Below are 19,876 nucleotides of genomic sequence, written 5' to 3'. Positions count from 1 at the left end.
GACCTTCTTGTCTGGATGCCAAAGACACTTTCCACGTCCTCTAATGGAGGACTTCGCTGGTGTGAAATTGGGAGTTATCTCCTCTCCCAGAAAGTACCCCTCTGGTGACAACTGCTTGTTTGAGAAGTTCTTTCTATTAGAATAGATCAGGAGTTCTTGGATTTTTTTGTGTGCAGTGGACTCCTTGGCAGTCTGGTGAAGCCGATGGACCCCTTTTGAATTATGTTTATACTATGTATAAATTGTGTTTATAAATGAATAACCTAATTACATAGGAGTTCGAAAGAAATCAATTACAGTTAACCTATGAACAACACGAGTTTGAACCAAGCGGTTCCACTTAGGTGGATTTTTTTTCAGAAGTAAATACTACAGTACTACACTGGTCAGTGGTTGGTTGAATCTGCAGATACAGAACCACAGATATGAAGGAACCGAGTACATGGGGGAACCACAGATACAGAGGGCCAGTATAAGTTATACTCAAATTTTCAGCTGTGCTGTGGTTGGCACCCCTAACCCCCATGTTGTTCAAGGGTCAATTGTATATTGAAATATAGTTATAAAAATATTTTTAAATTGTGATATAACGATGTGCTTTGTTATCAGTGCTTTAAATATTAATATCTATGTCTAATAACTGACAGAAATTGGAAGTCACAATGAGCACAAGTGGTATTTCAAGATCTCTGCAACAACTAATACGATGGGAAAATAGCTGATTGCTATTGGTGACAAAGTGACAGGTACTGTTAGTCACCTACACTCATAATTGAAAGAAATGATAACATTCAGTTGAAGGGTAGTGAAAAGAAAGATGTATTTTTTTCTCTGAAAAATTCTCAGACCCTCCCCCATGCGAATTGCATGGACCCCAGAATAAGAACTTCCAGTTAGAGAACTGAAGCATTAAAGTCCTGACAGGAGAGACTGTAGAAGAGACCAACTCATTTTACAGATGAGCAAAGGTTGCTTTTGAAAGTTTGAGACAATCTTCTATTTTGTGATGTTTCTTGTGGGTTCCAGGTCTCAGTATTTTGTCTTTTACCTATTGAGAAGTCAGTAGGAAAGGTAAGAGTGAAAATTTAGGGACAGGTGTCTGCTTGGCACGTGTTTAGAATTTCATCATTTATAAACCGAATATGGAGAAAAGGAAAAAATGGTCAGTCCACAATGAGCCTCACTCCTGGCCCCCTGGCTAGAGCTTGCAGGTTGCCAAATGCCCTCACCCCATACACAAAAGCCCAGAAAAATCTCTTTCATCTTCCCCAAATGGGACACCCCCAAGCATTCAAAGAGGCACATTTCTTACTTTCAGCTGATAATGAGAATGCTAAGGTGGGAAAACATAATTTAAACTTCGATAGGTTCTTTGGAAGAAAGTCACACACTCCTCAGTGGAAGATTTTCACTGCTTGACTCATCAAGTCACAGCCACCCTTGGGATCACACAGGCCCCTGTCAGACAGGCATCCAGCAGATGTCACTGGGTACCACCTCCTCAGCTTCACACTGCCTCACTCCTCCTCCTGCCCCTGGCTTGTAGCCCAACAAGGCCACTCAAGCCCCCAAAAGGAACAGTAAAATCAAACTGTCTCTACCTGTCTTCCCATGAAAGACACTACACGATTTGAAGATCTGAAAATCTTTTATATCGTTTCACATCCGGACGATGCCCTGGAAATGATCTGCCAGGGTCACTAATGGTAATCTGCGCAGGACAATTTGTGCGAAAGCATCTGCGCCCCTACACTAAATGCCAGAAGCGCCCACCCCATGTCTCTGCGTCGGTCACAAGTACCTCCCTACATTTCCAAACATCTCCCAAGGGCAGTCATACGGACCCTGGTTGTGATTGAGAGCCACTGAACGAAAACAGAGCACAAAGAAGTTAATGAGTTCCCCAAGACACAGGGATAGCCAACTTACTGATTTATTTGTAACCCCACTTACTCCCAAAAATTATTTGAATGTGTTGAATGACCTCGTTTTTATTTGGATATAATCCTTCTTATCTTCATTTTACACATGGGGGAATTTCCCAGTGTCACACAGCTAGAAAGTAGAGATCAGAACTCAAGCGTTGAGCACAAGTTCTACCACGTTACTCCTTCTACCACTCAGTACTGGTTGCCGGGCACCAGGCAATTCTGGGGACCACGTCAGGCCCTGGTGCTGCCCTGACACTTTGAGTCTGATAAATGTCTTCATCCCTACAGGTGCTGCAAGGAGCAGCCACATGTTTCTATGCGTTCATTGGCTTTGACATCATCGCCACCACTGGAGAGGAAGCCAAGAATCCCAACACATCCATCCCTTACGCTATCACTGCCTCCCTGGTCATCTGCCTGACAGCATATGTATCCGTAAGTACCAAATGCTTATGTGACCCTCCTCATGGCCTTTTCATATTTGACCTTAAAATGTGGCTCTGGGACTGGGTGTCCTTCTGTCAGGAAGTAATCCTTTACTTGTGCCTTCTAGGTGTTTGTACACATATGTTTCATGTTGCTCCCTCTTTTTACACTGGCTCAAGCTCACCCCACCCACCAATGACAAGGAGAAAATCAGGGCTCCAAACTGGAGACGCGAGAAGCCCCAGGTCCTCACTTCAGCCATGGCCCCCATCCCTGCTCCGTCCTATGCACAGGCTCTTGGTGTCCGCTGCTGCCCACGGGACAGTGTGCAGGGAGTGGGCTGCCGTCCAAGGAGCTCAGATCACAGGCTGGCAGTAACGGGTGGGTGTGCAAGCAGAGGCACTGTGGGCCTCTGCGCTCCCTCCTCAATGCCCTTCTGTCTTCTGGGAGCTTCCCGGCAGCAAAGAGACAAGGCTCTCCCAGGGTGGGGAAAGAGAACTCATCATCCTCTAGAAATGCTTCTCCCTTAAATCTGGTGGGTTGGGGGGTGCAGAGTGGGAGGAGAGGTAATTTCTTTCTGCCAGTTGCTCCCTCTTTTTACACTGGCTCAAGTTTGCCTCTTCAGGTTTCCCTGCCAAGGGAAGTCCTTAGAATGAAGCCTTCAGGCTGTCTCCTGAGGATCACGTCCCTCAGACACTCCTCACACTTCTGATGTGTCACCTCTCAGCTCCCATCCCAGAATTTCTATCACAGAAATAGTTCAGCCACATGCAACATCCCCCTCAGCCCCTGGCAGTGGAGAGGACCAGCTGGTAAGCCTACAGATGTGTGGTTACACAAATCCCCCCAAGTCCTGGAGGTCCAACTCACTTCAGCCACCACAATTATCATAGAAGGAGCCAGCAGCCGGGGTGCACGCGTCAGCCCTGCTGCTCCTGCTGCCACGGCATGCGACAAGAACCTCTTCACAACCCCTACCAAAAAAACCGGAAAGACACCTTTAGCAACAACCTGAAGAAACCAGGCCAAGGGATCATTAAGGCAAGCTGCAAAACAGGACTGTCCTGGAAGCCAAAGGAAAACATGAGAGCAGCACTGGATGTGGTTTGCCCACCCAAACCTTTATGGATAGGTCAGTTATCACCCCCCCCCCCCCCCGCCCCATGCACACACATGCAACTGGCTTCATCTTATCCAACTCTGATTAGCCCTGCAGACAGAATGTTCAGGAGCAGCTGGGGGTGGGGGAAGCAGGCAGGGGTAGCAGCAGAGACACTCTGCTCTGCATTCCCCCTCCCTCATACCTCCCCTCTTCCAGTAGTCAACCATTGTAGCACACGCAGTAAAGTTAATAATCACAGCTCCTTCCTTAGAAGAGTGCTTTACAGACTACAGAATATGTCTACGCATCTACCAACTTTTGCCTATCCTAATCTAATGTGGGCAGGACACACTCTGAGAGTTGCTGTAAGAATCTATCCCTCTCTCCTCAGGTCTACCCCGATGTTGCTGGGAAAGATTCCCTTTTAGAATACGTGGGCCCTAACCATGCCTCAGGGGTTGTTTGGTCTTGTGTTGGTCAGCAGGCACCCATTCTACCACCAGGAAAAAGTCAAATTGCTGGGCTGTGGTCATTCATCCTGCTGTCCTCCCTAGTGGTGCATGGCTTCACTGGAGGATCCTGGCTCCTGAGAAACAGGCAAAGAGGTGATCTAGAAATGAACCACTCTCTCCTTTTCAGGCTCTGGACTCCCTCACTGATGCCAGGATTGGCCTTCACAGGCCAGGGGGCACCTGGTCTTAGGACTGGCGGCTCCATCACCTGGGGCCAATTATGACGGGAGGGATGTTACAGCAGATCTATGACATGTGAGGAGAAATAGCCTTAGTGGTCTTATAGCCCACAGTAGTACTGGATTCCATCCTGATGCCATAATTTACTTCTTGGCCTGCCTGGTTCCTGGGACTGAGCTACAGAGAGGAAATGGAAACATGAGTCCCGTCAGTTAATCGGTTGTGGATCTCCTACGTATTTATCTTTAGAGTTTTGATCTCTGGTCTTTAGGGTAAGATCTAGTACAGTTAAGATCCTGTAGGACCCTGAAAGTATAAAAGAAATGAGACTCTTGTCCATGTGGGCAGGGTGCTCATGGTCACTGCCAGGCCCTGGCTCTAGTGCCTTAGGCTGCAGCTCCTTCCATCGGATAATATCTGCCCTTCATTGAACTATCAGTGTAGCTCTGCTCTCATGGAGCTGAAATACCTGCAGACTTATCCCTCAGATACAAAAGGGTCACAGAGAGATATTACAAATGATTTGGTCTAGTCCACTAAATTCACATGTGGGGAGAAAATACTGAGACCGAGCGTTCCAAAGGCCAAATAACTGGTCTACAGTAAAGGCACGTGCCACGAAGTGGCAGACCCCAGCTCCCATGCAGGACCAGGCCTCTTTCCTCTCCTATGGGACCTCCATCCATGCTTCAGACAGACCCCTCTACCCCCAGCCATGTTTCCTCTTGTTTTAACAGGTGAGCATGATCTTAACTCTGATGGTGCCATATTACGCGATTGACACGGAATCCCCGCTCATGGAGATGTTTGTGGCTCGTGGGTTCTATGCTGCAAAATTCATAGTGGCCATCGGGTCGGTTGCAGGACTGACAGTCAGCTTGCTGGGCTCCCTCTTCCCAATGCCGAGGATCATTTATGCCATGGCTGGCGATGGGCTCCTTTTCAGGTAAGGGCTATGCTCGGTGGCATTTATTCTATTCTTCCAGGCCTGCCCAGGGAGACTGTCACCCACTGTCAGCCTGACTGTAATTCTGATGTGAGTGCCTGTCACATAGACAATGGAACTTGTCATATATCTTGGCAAAGGGTTTGAGTGATATTAGTTTAGGTCCTAAAACAGCCCCTCCGTTTGACTCTGGGTCCCTCAATCTAGCAACAAACTAATATGTCCCCCCAATGGCCCCCTCCCCTCTTATTTGACATTGTATAAAGACGATGAGTGCCAAAATGCTACACTGGGTGGCCTCCAGAAGGAAGAACCCATCCCAGGGGCATCTGAGGCTTGCCCTCAGATTGAGGCCTGATGACTGCCCTCTCTGAAGCTGAAAAAGTTCACAGTTACAATCAAAGAGAGGATAAGACCCTCTGAACAGAGCCTAATAACAGTAGCAACAATCGCTACCATTTATTGAACATTTGTGTATACCAGGTATATGGTATCCCATTTAGTCAGCACAATAACTCTGTTTTACAGAAGAGTATACTAGATGAATATACTCAGAGAGGTTAAAAAAAAAACTTGCCCCAAATCCCCCAGCTGCTGGGTGGCAGGGTCAGGATTTGAACCCAGGACTGTCTGATCCCGACAACCAGACTTTTAACCACACCAGTACACTGACACTTCCAGCCCCCTAAGCTGGCTATGAAGTAGCCTATCTGCCCATGGTACAAAGGGGATGTGGCCCCATCTCTTGGTTCCTAGTGTCTACTGTGTGAAGAGCTTGCAGGGAAGGCATTCTTCAAGCGCACAAAACAAGGAGTAAACCTCCAAGGAGCTCTCAGGAGTGCAGAGGGATCCAGCTCAGGGACTTTATCTCTGCCATCGGCTGTCACATTCTGCACCCTTTCCTCCGCATACCCCCTGAGGTCACCACCGAGCTGTGACCTTGGGGGAGCTGGAAAGATCAAGAAAATGCTGACTAGCTACCTATTTTATATTTGGTAGTGTACATTATTTCCATGCCACTCTCTCACTTCGTCCCAGCTTACCCTTCCCCTCCCCGCAGCCGCATAGCACAGGGAGATCAGCTCCGTGCTTTGTGACCACCTAGAGCGGTGGGATAGGTAGGGGGGAGGGAGGGAGCCGCAAGAGGGAGTTGATATGGGGATATATGTATATGTATAACTGATTCACTTTGTTTTAAAGCAGAAACTAACACACCATTGTAAAGCAATTATGCTCCAATAAAGATGTAAAAAAAGATGTTAAAAAAAAAGAAAAGGCTGACCATAGTGGAGGTGTGACAACTTCACACACCCAAAACGTTTTTCAGCTGTCAAAGAAAACCGAGAGGAAAGATGCTGGGGCTCCGAGCACAGTTTATATTCCTGTTTCATGGACTGAAACATGGAAATAAGGGAGGAATGGAAGAGGAGGGAGCAGGGAGTGCCAGAATGAGAGAGGAGGAGGGCGGGAACCTACCTAAGCCTCCAGGAACTGCTAAAGAAGGGTGCCACTCAGTCACCCTTGTTGGTCTTCTCTATCTTCTCCAGTTAGTAAGTGGCCGGATTTAGGTTTCATCCAGGAGCACATGTTCTCAACGACTGTACTACTTTGCCAACCAAATCCCTGTACTTCTGTTGTACAGCAAGTGCTTCTCAAGCTCTGGCATAAATCCGAATCCTCTGGAGGTTTTTTAAAGTGTAGACTTTGTTGGGCCCCACTCCCAGAGAGTCTGACATGGTAGGTCTCAGGTAAAACCTCAGAATACATATTTCTAACGAGTTCCAAGGTGATGCTGATGCTGTTGATCCATGGACCACACTTCGGGTAACACAGGTGTAGAGGACCCCCAAGCAGATGTATGACTTTGCCAAGTATCCCTTCTTCATAGCAAAGCCTATGCTTCAATTTGGATTTCTGAGAATCCCCTAGATTCAATCAACCCATCACATCACATAATGAAGTAGGAACTTTAATAGAGAAGTTCGGCTCAAACTCAAGGAATTAAAGTAAATTCTGTTTAAATTCTACTCCGGGAACCAAATCCTGGGGTAGGGAATAGCAGCTGTATTTAAAGCAGTGAATCCAGAAGTAAGCTGGAGAAACAGGACCAGGAGGTGTTAAACCATGCTGAATCAATCCCCACGTGTAGCTCACCGTGAACCCTCTGCTTGCCCCTCCCTTCAGGTTCCTGGCTCACGTGAGCTCCTACACAGAGACCCCAGTGGTGGCCTGCATTGTGTCGGGGTTCCTGGCGGCTCTCCTCTCCCTATTAGTCAGCCTGAGAGATCTGATTGAGATGATGTCCATCGGCACCCTCCTCGCCTACACCTTGGTCTCTGTCTGCGTCTTGCTCCTTCGATACCAACCAGAAAGTGACATTGACGGGTTTGTCAAGTTTTTGTCTCAGGAGCACACAAAGAAGAAGGAGGGCATTCTGGCTGACTGTGAGAAGGAAGTTGGCTCTCCTGTGAGTGAAGGGGAAGAGTTTTCCGGCCCAGCCACCAACACATGTGGGGCTAAGAACTTACCATCCTTGGGAGACAACGAGATGCTCATAGGGAAATCAGACAAGTCGACCTACAACGTCAACCACCCAAACTACGGCACCGTGGACATGACCACAGGCATAGAAGCTGATGAAACTGAAAACATTTATCTCATCAAGTTAAAGAAGCTGATTGGGCCCCGTTACTACACCATGAGGATCCGGCTGGGCCTTCCAGGCAAAATGGACCGGCCCACAGCAGCTACAGGGCACACGGTGACCATCTGCGTGCTTCTGCTCTTCATCCTCATGTTCATCTTCTGCTCCTTCATCATCTTTGGTTCCGACTACATCTCAAAGCAGAGCTGGTGGGCCATCCTTCTGGTCATTCTGATGGTGCTGCTGATCAGCATCCTGGTGTTTGTGATCCTGCAGCAGCCAGAGAACCCCAAGAAGCTGCCCTATATGGCTCCCTGTCTCCCCTTTGTGCCTGCCTTTGCCATGCTGGTGAACATCTATCTCATGCTAAAGCTCTCCACCATCACGTGGATCCGGTTTGCGGTCTGGTGCTTTGTGGGTAAGCAACTTCCTTTGAAGCCTTGAGAGTTCCCTTCTAAGACCTTGATCAGGCTTATCTCAAAATTACCTCCTAGCTGGGCTGGGCATCACTATTCCAGAGAAATCTGGCTGGTTCTGTGGATCCCTACTTCCTGCTTTAGAGTCAAAAAAGCCAGCTGTGCCCTTTCTGCCTGTTATGATCTTGGTTGTGAGTTTTGAAGAAAGATACTGATCAATCCATCACTTCACTGAATCCTATTACTGGATGTTCTTCTGGTGGATAATTAGTATCATAGAAAGTCCACTTAAAATGAATCCACATTTTTAAAAAGGACAAAAATAACATATAAAAATGAGGGTGGGAAAGGCTGATTGGAATTCTTAGAAACTAAAAATTATGAAAAATTTTATTTACCTTATGTTCAACAAAATTAAAATGGCAATCAATCATGCCATGTTTTTTAAATGAGCAAACTATGAATTAAGTATGGGGTTTTAGGCACAGTTTTTTGACAAAATTGTATCATGGCACCATTTAACAGCCCTCACTTTTTGTTGACTTTGCAAAATATTCAAGTTTTTCATTTTTTCCCCAAGATCTTTCTTCATCCTTTGATATTCCGATCATTCTCTTGGGAAGTACCCATCATACCATCATCCTTGTTGCTTTCTCTCCTTCTACTGATAACTGATAGGACTCTGCTGGGTCATCAACGTCCACAGCTTTGAGTGAATTACTATTGCTCTCTCTAAACTCACTTTCACTGCCTTCAGGAAGTCCTGTATCATTCCTAAGATTTCTAGTTTTCCTTTGGGATCAATTTATATTATATTCACATTACATGTTTATCCTATATGACCATCACCGATGTTTACGAAATTGCTGGGGATTGGTGCTCATGATAACTTGAGAGGGATGTTTAAGTGAAGACTAATTTTAAAGTTCCTTAGTTATTATTTTTATATTTCCTATACAACTTGGTAACCCTGAGGTCTCTGGCAACAAATACTTAGCTAAGGAGAGTCCTTAGGTGCTCTGAGGAATAGGAAAGTAAAGAATAAGTAACTCAGCCTTAAGGGAGGCAAGACAAATATGTGTGAATCAACCAGCCTGGGCAAGGCAGCATAGAGAGTCATTGAGTTGTAGCCCATCCACTCCTTGAGGTCAGGGATATGGGTGTTCAACCCAGTGACCTCTGTGCCGGAACATAGTTCGTGCTTAATAAATACCTATGATTGTAAAGCACTCTTCAGATGAGAAAAAGGAAACTTCCAGTCAGAATAGCTGGAAAGGACTTAGGAGGTAGAATTTGAACTGGGCCTATAAGATAGGATTTCGGTAGAGGGAAGTGGGGGGAAAACACAGGATTCAAAGGAAAGAACATATGTCTCCCAGAAGACTCCTCACATCCGAAGGCCATCCTATGCCTTCCTGTAAGCATTTTGTACCAATTTTTCACTACCCTAAGCCTCATCCCTTGTTAGACTTTAAGGGATCTCTTGAGAGGACCCCACCGACTCATGAAAATTCTAAGCATTTATATGATTCATTCACAATCTCTCTTTTCTGTTTAAACATTTTTCCACTGGAACAAGAAGCTAACCAATGGAAAGATGCTATTATGGGTAGAAATGAATGCAGTGGGTAGAAGTATTAGAGTCATGTATTTGTCAAGTGAATGAAGGCACAAACACAAATACACATGAATTTATTCATCTTTTCCTGGACTATTTAAGCTAGAAGAAGCCTCCAACATCTAGTACAGTGTTACCCACAGTGTGGTGACTATTCCATTGTTAATATTTGGACCGATTTTAGAGAGTATATGAATGAACTTTAAAAAATATTATATGATTATGATTCACTTTCACAAATACTAGAAAAATATATACATTCCCATGAATCTGGTGATTATTTTTAAATTCTAAAAGTGAGTCAAGGAGATTCAAGATGGTGGAGAGTAGGTGGACATGGAGTTCATCTCTCTCCACGGATGCATCAGGAATACATCTGTAGATGCAACAATTCTCACAGAACACCAGCTGAAAACTAGCAGAAGACCTTGGACACTGGAAAGGACTATAAAGATCCCTGCATAACTGGGTAGGATGGAAAAAAAGAAGGGAGAAGGAGGAGGAGAGGAAGCAGGACAGGACCTGCACCCCAAGGAGAGGAAGCTGAAACAGAGGAGAGAGACCTGAATTGGGGGAAAACCCCTCTCTGACGGGGAAATAGACTGGGACAGAGGGGAAGCATTAGAGGCTGTCGGAAGACGGTGAAGTGGCCAGTCTGTGGCAGACAGGGCCGAGTGAGAAACACACAGACGGTCCATACTGTGGACATACGTGCCCGGGACTGGGACATGTATTCACAGGTGTGCAAAGGGGCTGGGAGCTGGTGCATGAGGACTGGAGAACAGGCTCAGAGCGAGAACTGCTGTTGGCTGTGGGGAGACGGACTGAGGGGATGGGAGGGAGGAAATCTGCAGCAGGGAATGCCTAGGGAGGAAGACTGGACTGCCATGGAAGCAGGGTGCTATTGATCAGTCACACACAGGGGGAGAAGCCATTACTGTAGCCTCTCTCTACCTACATGCCAGCACCTGCCAGTGACAATAAAAAAAGCCCCCTCAGGGCTGGCCCTCATGTGCCTTATGCCGGGAGGCAGAAAAGGCCCTCGCTAGGGCCATATCTCTTGCACCCGTGGCCGCCGGCTTCCCTGCACATTTGGCGCCCCTGGGGCTCCCATGATCCAAGCAGTCATACCACCTCTGTGCCTGGTCCTCACGGGGGCAGACCCAAGAGCTCCAAGGCAGACTCAGGACAAGACTCCTGTGGGTGGACCACATGTAGAGGTGGGGATAAAACCAAAGCTGAACCCCAGGGATGGGGTGACTAAGGAAGAAGATGGAAAATCTTTCTACCAGCGGTACAAGCTGCAGATTAAATCCCCACAATCAGTTAGATAGACCCTGCGTCTATAGAATATCTGAGTAGACACTGAGCGTTCCCACAAATGAAAACAGTCTAGGGCTTCCCTGGTGGCACAGTAGTTGAGAATCTGCCTGCCAATGCAGGGGACATGGGTTCGAGCCCTGGTCTGGGAAGATTCCACATGCCGTGGAGCAACTAAGCCCGTGCGCCACAGCTACTGAGCCTGCACGTCTGGAGCCTGTGCTCCGCAACAAGAGAAGGCCGCGACAGTGAGAGGCCCGCGCACCGCGATGAAGAGTGGTCCCCGCTCGCCGCAACTAGAGAAAGCCCTCGCACAGAAACGAAGACCCAACACAGCCAAAAATAAATAAATAAATTTATTTAAAAAAAAAAAACAACAGTCTAGCTCTGGCAGCTGTGGACTTTGGAGGCAGCACATGCAGGAACTGGGCCAGATCAGAGCCTGAGTGGTCCCCACAGTGCTCACAGCAGGTCCAGAGACCAGCCCAGAGGCAGAGGAGAGCCTCCTGGGGAGGCAGAGGGGGGCTGTGGCTCACGGCGTGTGCAAGGACACTTACAGCAGACACCCCATGGAAACATAATTATTACTATTGACTTTATTATGCTTTGATTCATTCTGTTGTTGGTTCTAGCTTTTTTTTTGGTTTCCTTTTCTTTCTTTTTTTGTTTCTTGTTGTTTTGGGGGGTTTTCTTGTTTTGTTTATTTAGTCTTTTGGGATCTCTGTTGTATAACTTTTTTAAAATTTTTTTATACATTTCTATTTATACTTTGCTTTTCTGTTGTCCTGTGTTTTTTCCCTTTTTATTTTATTTTATTATCTTTCTAATCATTTTTATCACTTTGTTGTCTCCTTGCTTTCTTCTTCAGTTGGCACACTGCTTTGCTTTTGTTTTTAGGTTATGTGTTTTTGTTACTTTTAATCCTAATTGTTTGATTTCATTTTTGAATTCTATTTGTCTTGTTGTTCTCTGGCTTTTTGTTTTATTTGGCTCTGTTTTTGTTTCTTTTATGTGTGTGTGTGTTTCCTCGTTTCTGTTTCTGTTTGATTTTGTTTTCACCATTTCTCTGGGATTTTGTTTGTCTTTTTTTTCTTTAATATATTTTCTATTTTTTTAAATATTTGTTTCTATGTTGCTTTTCTGCTCTTCTGTCTTCTTTCCCCTTTCTCTTTTTCTCTTTTTTTTAACATCATTTTTGTTGGTTTGCTTTGTTTCTTTGCTTCATTCTCCAGCTGGCACTCTGCTTTGGTTTTGTTTTTTGGTTCGGGGTTTTTGTCAGCTTTCTTCTTAATTGTTTGATTTTCTTCTTGGGTTCTTTTGTTTGTCTGGTTGTTTTGCTATTTGATTTATTTTGTTCTGTTTTTGTTTCTTTGTGTGTGTGCGTGTTTCCTTGTTTCTGTTTGTATGATTTTACTTTTTACCATTTGTCTGGGACGAGCGACTCGCGGGGTCATGGTCCCTCAACCAGAAGTCGAGCCTGAGGCTCTGGAGTGGGAGCACTGAGCCCGGGATGCTGGACCACTAGAGAATTCCTGGCCCCAGGGAAGATTAATCACCAAGGGCTCTCTTGGAGGCCTCTATCTGAATCCAAGATCCAGCTCCACCCAACTGCCAGCAGCTAACAACGCTGGACGCCTCACACTAAACAACAAACAAGACAAGAACAAAAACCCATTCATCAGCACACAGACTACTTAAAGTGATAGTAAGCTCACAGACACCCCAAAACATACCACATGACATGGCCCTGCTCATCAGAGGGAAAATACTCAGTTCCACCCACCAGAACGCAGGCACCAGTCCCTCCCATCAGGAAGCCTACACAAGGCACTGGACCAACCCCACCACCGGGGGCAGAGAACAGAAGCAAGAGGAACTATGACCCTGCAGCCGAGGGAAAGAAGACCTCAAATACTGTAAATTAGACAAAATGAGAAGACAGAGAAATATCTTATAGGCAAAGGAGCAAGATAAAAACCCACAAGGCCAAATAAATGAAGAGGAAATAGGCAAACTACCTGAAAAAGAATTCAGAGTAATGACAGTAAAGATGATCAAAAATCTTGGAAAGAGAATAGAGAAAATACAAGAAACGTTTAACAAGGACTTAGAAGGACTAAAGAGCCAACAAACAGTAATGAACAACACAATAACTGAAATTAAAAATACTTTAATTTTTTTAATTAAATAAAAAATAGCGGAAAACTGAGGCAGAAGAATGGATAAGTGAGCTGGAAGATAGAAAGGTGGAAATAACTTCCAGAGAGAAGAATACAGAAAAAAGAATGAAAAGAATTGAGGACAGTCTCAGAGACCTCTGGAACAACATTAAGCGTACCAACAATGAATTATAGGCATCCCAGAAGAAGAAGAAAAAAGAAAGGGTCGGAGAAAATATTTGAAGAGATTATAGTTGAAAACTTCCCCAACATGGGAAAGGAAATAGTCAATCAAGTCCAAGACATGCAGAGAGTCCCATACAGGATAAACCCAAGGAGAAACATGCTGAGACACATATTAATCAAACTAATAGAAATTAAACACAATGAAAAAATATTAAAAGCAGCAAGGGAAAAACAACAAATAACATACAAGGGAATTCCCATAAGGTTAACAGCTGATCTTTCAGCAGAAACTCTACAGGCCAGAAGGGAGTGGCAAGATATATTTAAACTGATGAAAGGGAAAAACCTACAACCAAGAATACTCTACCCAGCAAGGATCTCATTCAGATTTGATGGAGAAATCGAAAGTTTTACAGACAAGCAAAAGTTAAGAGAATTCAGCACCACCACACCAGCTTTACAAAAAATGCTAAAGGAACTTCTCTAGGCAGGAAACGCAAGAGAAGGAAAAGACTTACAAAAACAAATCCAAAACAGTTAAGAAAACAGTAACAGAAACATACATATCAATAATTTCCTCAAATGAAAATGGATTAAATGCCCCAGCCAAAAGACACAGACTGGCTGAATGGATACAAAAACAAGACCATATATATGTTGTCTACAAGAGACCACCTTCAGACCTAGGGACACATACAGACTGAAAGTGAGGGGATGGAGAAAGAAATTCCATGCAAATGGAAATCAAAAGAAAGCTGGAGTAGCAATATGCATATCAGATAAAATACACTTTAAAATAAAGACTAGGGCTTCCCTGGTGGCGCAGTGGTTGAGAGTCCGCCTGCTGATGCAGGGGACACGGGTTCATGCCCCGGTCTGGGAGGATCCCACATGCCGTGGAGTGGCTGGGCCCGTGAGCCATGGCCACTGAGCTTGTGCGTCCAGAGCCTGTGCTCCGCAACGGGAGAGGCCACGACAGTGAGAGGCCCACGTACCGCAAAAAAAATAAAATAAAAAAAATAAAATAAAGACTATTACAAGTGACAAGGAAGGACACTATATAATGATCAAGGGATCAATCCAAGAAGATATAACAATCGTAAATATCTATTCACCCAACACAGGAGCACCTCAATACATAAGGCAAATGCTAACAGCCATAAACAGGGAAATGAACAGTAACACAATAATAGTAGGTGACTTTAACACTCCACTTACACCAATGGACAGATCATCCAAACAGAAAATAAATAAGAAAACACAAGCTTTAAATGACACATTAGACCAGATGGACTTAATTGATATTTCTAGGACATTCCATCCAAAAACAACAGAATACACTTTCTTCTCAAGTGCACACGGAACATTCTCCAGGATAGATCACACCTTGGGTCACAAATCAAGCCTCCGTAAATTTAAGAAAATTGAAATTGTATCAAGCATCTTTTCCAACCACAACACTATGAGACTAGCTATCAATTACAGGAAAAAAAAACTGTAAAAACTACAACACATGGAGGCTAAACAATACGCTACTAAACAACCAAGGGATCACTGAGAAAATCACAGAGGAAATCAAAAAATACCTAGAAACAAATGACAATGAAAACACGACGACCCAAAACCTATGGGATGCAGCAAAAGCAGTTCTAAAAGGGAAGTTTATAGCAATACAATCCTACCTCAAGAAATAACTCAAATAAACAACCTAACCTGACACCGAAAGCAATTAGAGAAAGAACAAAAAACCCCAAAGTCAGCAGAAGGAAAGAAATCATAAAGCTCAGATCAGAAATAAATGAAAAAGAAATGAAAGAAACAATACCAAAGATCAATAAAACTAAAAGCTGATTCTCTGGGAAGATAAAATTGATAAAACACTTTTCCAGACTCATCAGGAGAAAAAGGGAGAAGACTCAAAGCAACAGAATTAGAAATGAAAAAGGAGAAGTAACAACTGACACCGCAGAAATACAAAGCGTCATGAGAGATTACTACAAGCAACTCTATGCCAATAAAATGGACAACCTGGAAGAAATGGACAAATTCTTAGAAAACTACAACCTTCCAAGACTGAACCAGGAGGAAATAGAAAACATGAACAGACCAATCACAAGTCTGAAATTGAAACTGTGAATAAATATCTTCCAACAAATAAAAGCCCAGGGCCGGATGGCTTCACAGGTGAATTCTACCAAACATTTAGAAAAGAGCTAACATCTTTCCTTCTCAAACTCTTCCAAAATATAGCAGAAGGAAAAACACTCCCAAACTCATCCTACAAGGCCACCATCACCCCGATACCAAAACCAGATGAGGATGTCACCAAAAAAAGAAAATTACAGGCCAATATCACTGATGAACATAGATGAAAAAATCCTCAACAAATACTAGCAAACAGAATCCAACAGCACATTAAAAGGATCATACACCATGATCAAGTGGGATTTATCCCAGGAATGCAAGGATTCTTCAATATATGCAAATCAATCAATGTGACACACCATATTAACAAACTGAAGAATAAAAACGATATGATAATCTCAATAGATGCAGAACAAGCTTTTGATAAACTTCAACACACATTTATGATAAAAACTCTCCAGAAACAGGGCACAGAGGAAACCTACCTCAACATAATAAACTCCATATATGACAAACCCACAGCCAACATCATTCTCAATGGTAAAAAACTGAAAGCATTTCCTCTAAGATCAGGAACAAGACAAGGGTACCCACTCTCAGCACTATTATTCAACATAGTTTGGAAGTTTTAGCCATGGCAATCAGAGAAGAAAAAGAAATAAAACGAATCCAAATTGGAAAAGAAGAAGTAAAACTGTCACTGTTTGGAGATGACATGATACTCTACATATATAACCCTAAAGATGCCACCAGAAAACTACTAGAGCTAATCAGTGAATTTGGTAAAGTAGCAGGATACAAAATTCGTGCACAGAAATCTCTTGCATTCCTATACACTAACAATGAAAACTCAGAAAGAGAAATCAAGGAAACACTCCCATTTACCACTGCAACAAAAAGAATAAAATATCTAGGAATAAACCTACCTAAGGAGGCAAAAGACCTGTATGCAGAAAACTATAAGACACTTACAAAAGAAATCAAAGATGATACAAACACATGGAAAGATATACCATGTTCTAGGATTGGAAGAATCAACATTGTGAAAGTGACTATACTACCCAAAGCAATCTACAGATTCAATGCAATCCCTATCAAACTACCAATGGCATTTTTCACAGAACTAGAACAAAAAATTTCACAATTTGTATGGAACACAGAAGACCCCGAATAGCCAAAGCAATCTTGAGAACGAAAAACAGAGCTGGAGGAATCAGGCTCCGTGACTTCAGACTATACTACAAAGCTACAGTAATCAAGACAGTATAGTACTGGCACAAAAACAGAAATATAGATCAATGGAACAAGCTAGAAAGCCCAGAGATAAACCCACACACATATGGTTACCTTATCTTTGACAAAGGAGGCTAGAATATACAATGGAGCAAAGACAGCCTCTTCAATAAGTGGAGCTGGGAAAACTGGGCAGCTACATGTAAAAGAATGAAATTAGAACACTTCCTAACACCATTCACAAAAATAAACTCAAAATGGATTAAAGACCTAAACGTAAGGCCAGACACTATAAAACTCTTAGAGGAAAACATAGGCAGAACACTCTTTGACATAAATCGCAGCAAGATCTTTTTTGACCCACCTCCTAGAGTAATGGGAATAAAATCAAAAATAAACAAATGGGACCTAATGAAATTTAAAAGCTTTTGCACAGCAAAGGAAACCATAAATGAGATGAAAAGACAACCCTCAGAATGGGACAAAATATTTGCAAATGAAGCAACGGACAAAGGATTAATCTCCAAAATATACAAGCAGCTCATGTAGCTCAATATCAAAAAAAACAAACAACCCAATCCAAAAATGGGCAGAAGACCTAAATAGACATTTCTCCAAGGAAGACATACAGATTGCCAACAAACACATGAAAAGATGCTCAACGTCACTAATCATTAGAGAAATGCAAATCAAAACCACAGTGAGGTATCACCTCACACTGGTCAGAATGGCCATCATCACAAAATCTGCAAACAATAAATGATGGAGAGGGTGTGGAGAAAAGGGAACCCTCTTGCACCGCTGGTGGGAATGTAAATTGATACAGCCACTATGGAAAACAGTATGGAGGTTCCTTAAAAAACTAAAAATAGAAGTACCATATGACCCAGCAATCCCACTACTGGGCATATACCCTGAGGCAACTATAATTCAAAAAGATACATGTACCACAATGTTCACTGCAGCACTATTTACAATTTCCAGGACATGGAAGCAACCTAAATGTCCATCGACAGATGAATGGTAAAGAAGATGTGGCACATATATACAATGGAATATTACTCAGCCGTAAAAAAGAACAAAATTGAGTTATTTATAATGAGGTGGATGGACCTAGAGTCTATCATACAGAGTGAAGTAAGTCAGAAAGAGAAAAACAAGTACCATACTAACGCACATATATGTAATCTAAAAAAAACGGTACTGGTGAACCTAGTGGCAGGGCAGGAATAAAGACGCAGACATAGAGAACAGACTTGAGGACACAGGCAGGGAAGGGGAAGCTGGGACGAAGTGAGAGAGTAGCAGTGACATATATACACTACCAAATGTAAAATGGATGGCTAGTAGGAAGCTGCAGCATAGCACAGGGTGATCAGCTCGATGCTTTGTGACCACCTAGAGGGGTGGGATAGGGAGGATGGGAAGGGGGCTCATGAGGGAGGGGATATGGGGATATATGTATACATATAGCTGATTCACTTGTTGTACAACAGAAACTAACATAACCTTGTAAAGCAATTATACTGCAATAAAAGTTTTTTAAAGAGTCAAATTGAAGAAAAAATTAGTACTAGTACCTGTGCCATATGATTCAAAGTAATAATTAACACTTATATAGCTCTTGGTACATATTAGCCATCATTCCAAGGACTTTACTTATGTTAACTTATTTAATCTGCACAGCCACCTGCATTTCACAGATGAGGAAACTGGGGCACTTGACTGAGGTCACACAGTTAGAATACAGCAAAGCCAAATTAGAACTCAGGTGTGTGGGTCCAGAGTCCATGATCATAACCACTATACTAAAAATGTAGTATATGAATATAAATAACATATAAATAAAGTTTGAGAAACACTGACACGGTCCACCACTTCCCCACTTCTCCCTCTCTCGACCTTACAGATAAGCAAACTGAACCTCCATGAGGTTAAATAACATGCTCGAGGTCAACAGGAATAACAGGAAGTTATTCATAGAGCTATTACTACAATCCAGAATCTCCATGCTCGGATCTGGGGCTCCTACCTCCCCACCAGGGTGCCTCTGAACAGACCTTATTTGCTCAGAATGTTTGATATGTAGTCTGTGCAGATTAACACATAACATCAGGGGTGGCTCCACGGGTGGATATCTGTGCAGTCACACAGGGCTCTGCACTTGGCTTAATGCTCTGCTGCTGTCTTCTTGAATTCTTAACCATTTTTTAACAAGAGGCTCCATGGTTTCATTTTGCACTGGGACCTACAAATTATGTAGCCAGTCCTGCATAATATCTGTTTCTGGACAACCAGAGGAATTTTGCAAAAGTGATGAGGTGACAGGAACCCCCTGCCTATGGTTTTGTTTTTTGATACAAAGCTAGATTTTACTTGAAAAGTTTTTTAATGTTAGCATATCTAAATTCATATATGTAATTGGTTTACAGTTTTTGTTTTTGTTTTAATTTTTATTAGAGCATAGTTGCTTTACAATGTTGTATTAGTTTCTACTGTACAGCAAAGTGAAGCAGCTATATGTATACATATATCCCGTCTTTTTTGGATTTCCTTCCCATTTAGGTCACCACAGAGCATTGAGTAGAGTTCCCTGTACTATACAGTAGGTTCATTAGTTATCTACTTTATACATAGTATCAATAGTGTATATATGTCAATACCAATCTTACAATTCATCCCACCTCCCCCTTTCCCCCTTGGTATGCATGTTTGCTCTCTACATCTGTGTCTCTATTTCTGCTTTGTAAATAAGATCATTTATGCCAATTTTTTCAGATTCCACACATATGCATTAATATACCATACTTGTTTTTCCTTCTTACTTCACTCTGAATGACAGTCTCTAGGTCCACCCACATCTCTATAAATGACCCAATTTCGTTCCTTTTTATGGCTGAGTAATATTCCATTGTATATATGTGCAATATCTTCTTTATCCATTCATCTGTCTTTGGACATTTAGGTTGCCTCCATGTCCTGGAAATTGTAAATAGTGCTGCAGTGAACATTGTGGTACATGTATCTTTTTGAATTATAGTTGCCTCAGGGTATATGC

At 43.2% G+C, this 19,876-nt stretch overlaps 1 protein-coding gene across 1 annotated transcript in view; it reads left to right on the top strand.

The window, feature by feature from the left end:
- SLC7A14 (solute carrier family 7 member 14) overlaps positions 1–19,876 on the top strand; it is a gene marked incomplete at both ends in the record, with an annotated part of 67,203 nt that overhangs the window by 36,561 nt on the left and 10,766 nt on the right. The window contains 3 exons of the mRNA XM_082654173.1: positions 2,220–2,366; positions 4,889–5,097; positions 7,282–8,159. Coding sequence (XP_082510299.1) covers positions 2,220–2,366; positions 4,889–5,097; positions 7,282–8,159 — 1,234 coding nt within the window. The remainder of the gene's footprint in view (positions 1–2,219; positions 2,367–4,888; positions 5,098–7,281; positions 8,160–19,876) is intronic.

Source organism: Grampus griseus, assembly GCF_964374135.1.
Source record: "Grampus griseus genome assembly, chromosome: 5".
NCBI classification, from domain to species: Eukaryota; Metazoa; Chordata; class Mammalia; order Artiodactyla; family Delphinidae; genus Grampus; species Grampus griseus.
The sequence above is the reverse complement of the archived record's forward strand: the minus strand, read 5'-3'. Positions and strand labels throughout refer to the sequence as shown.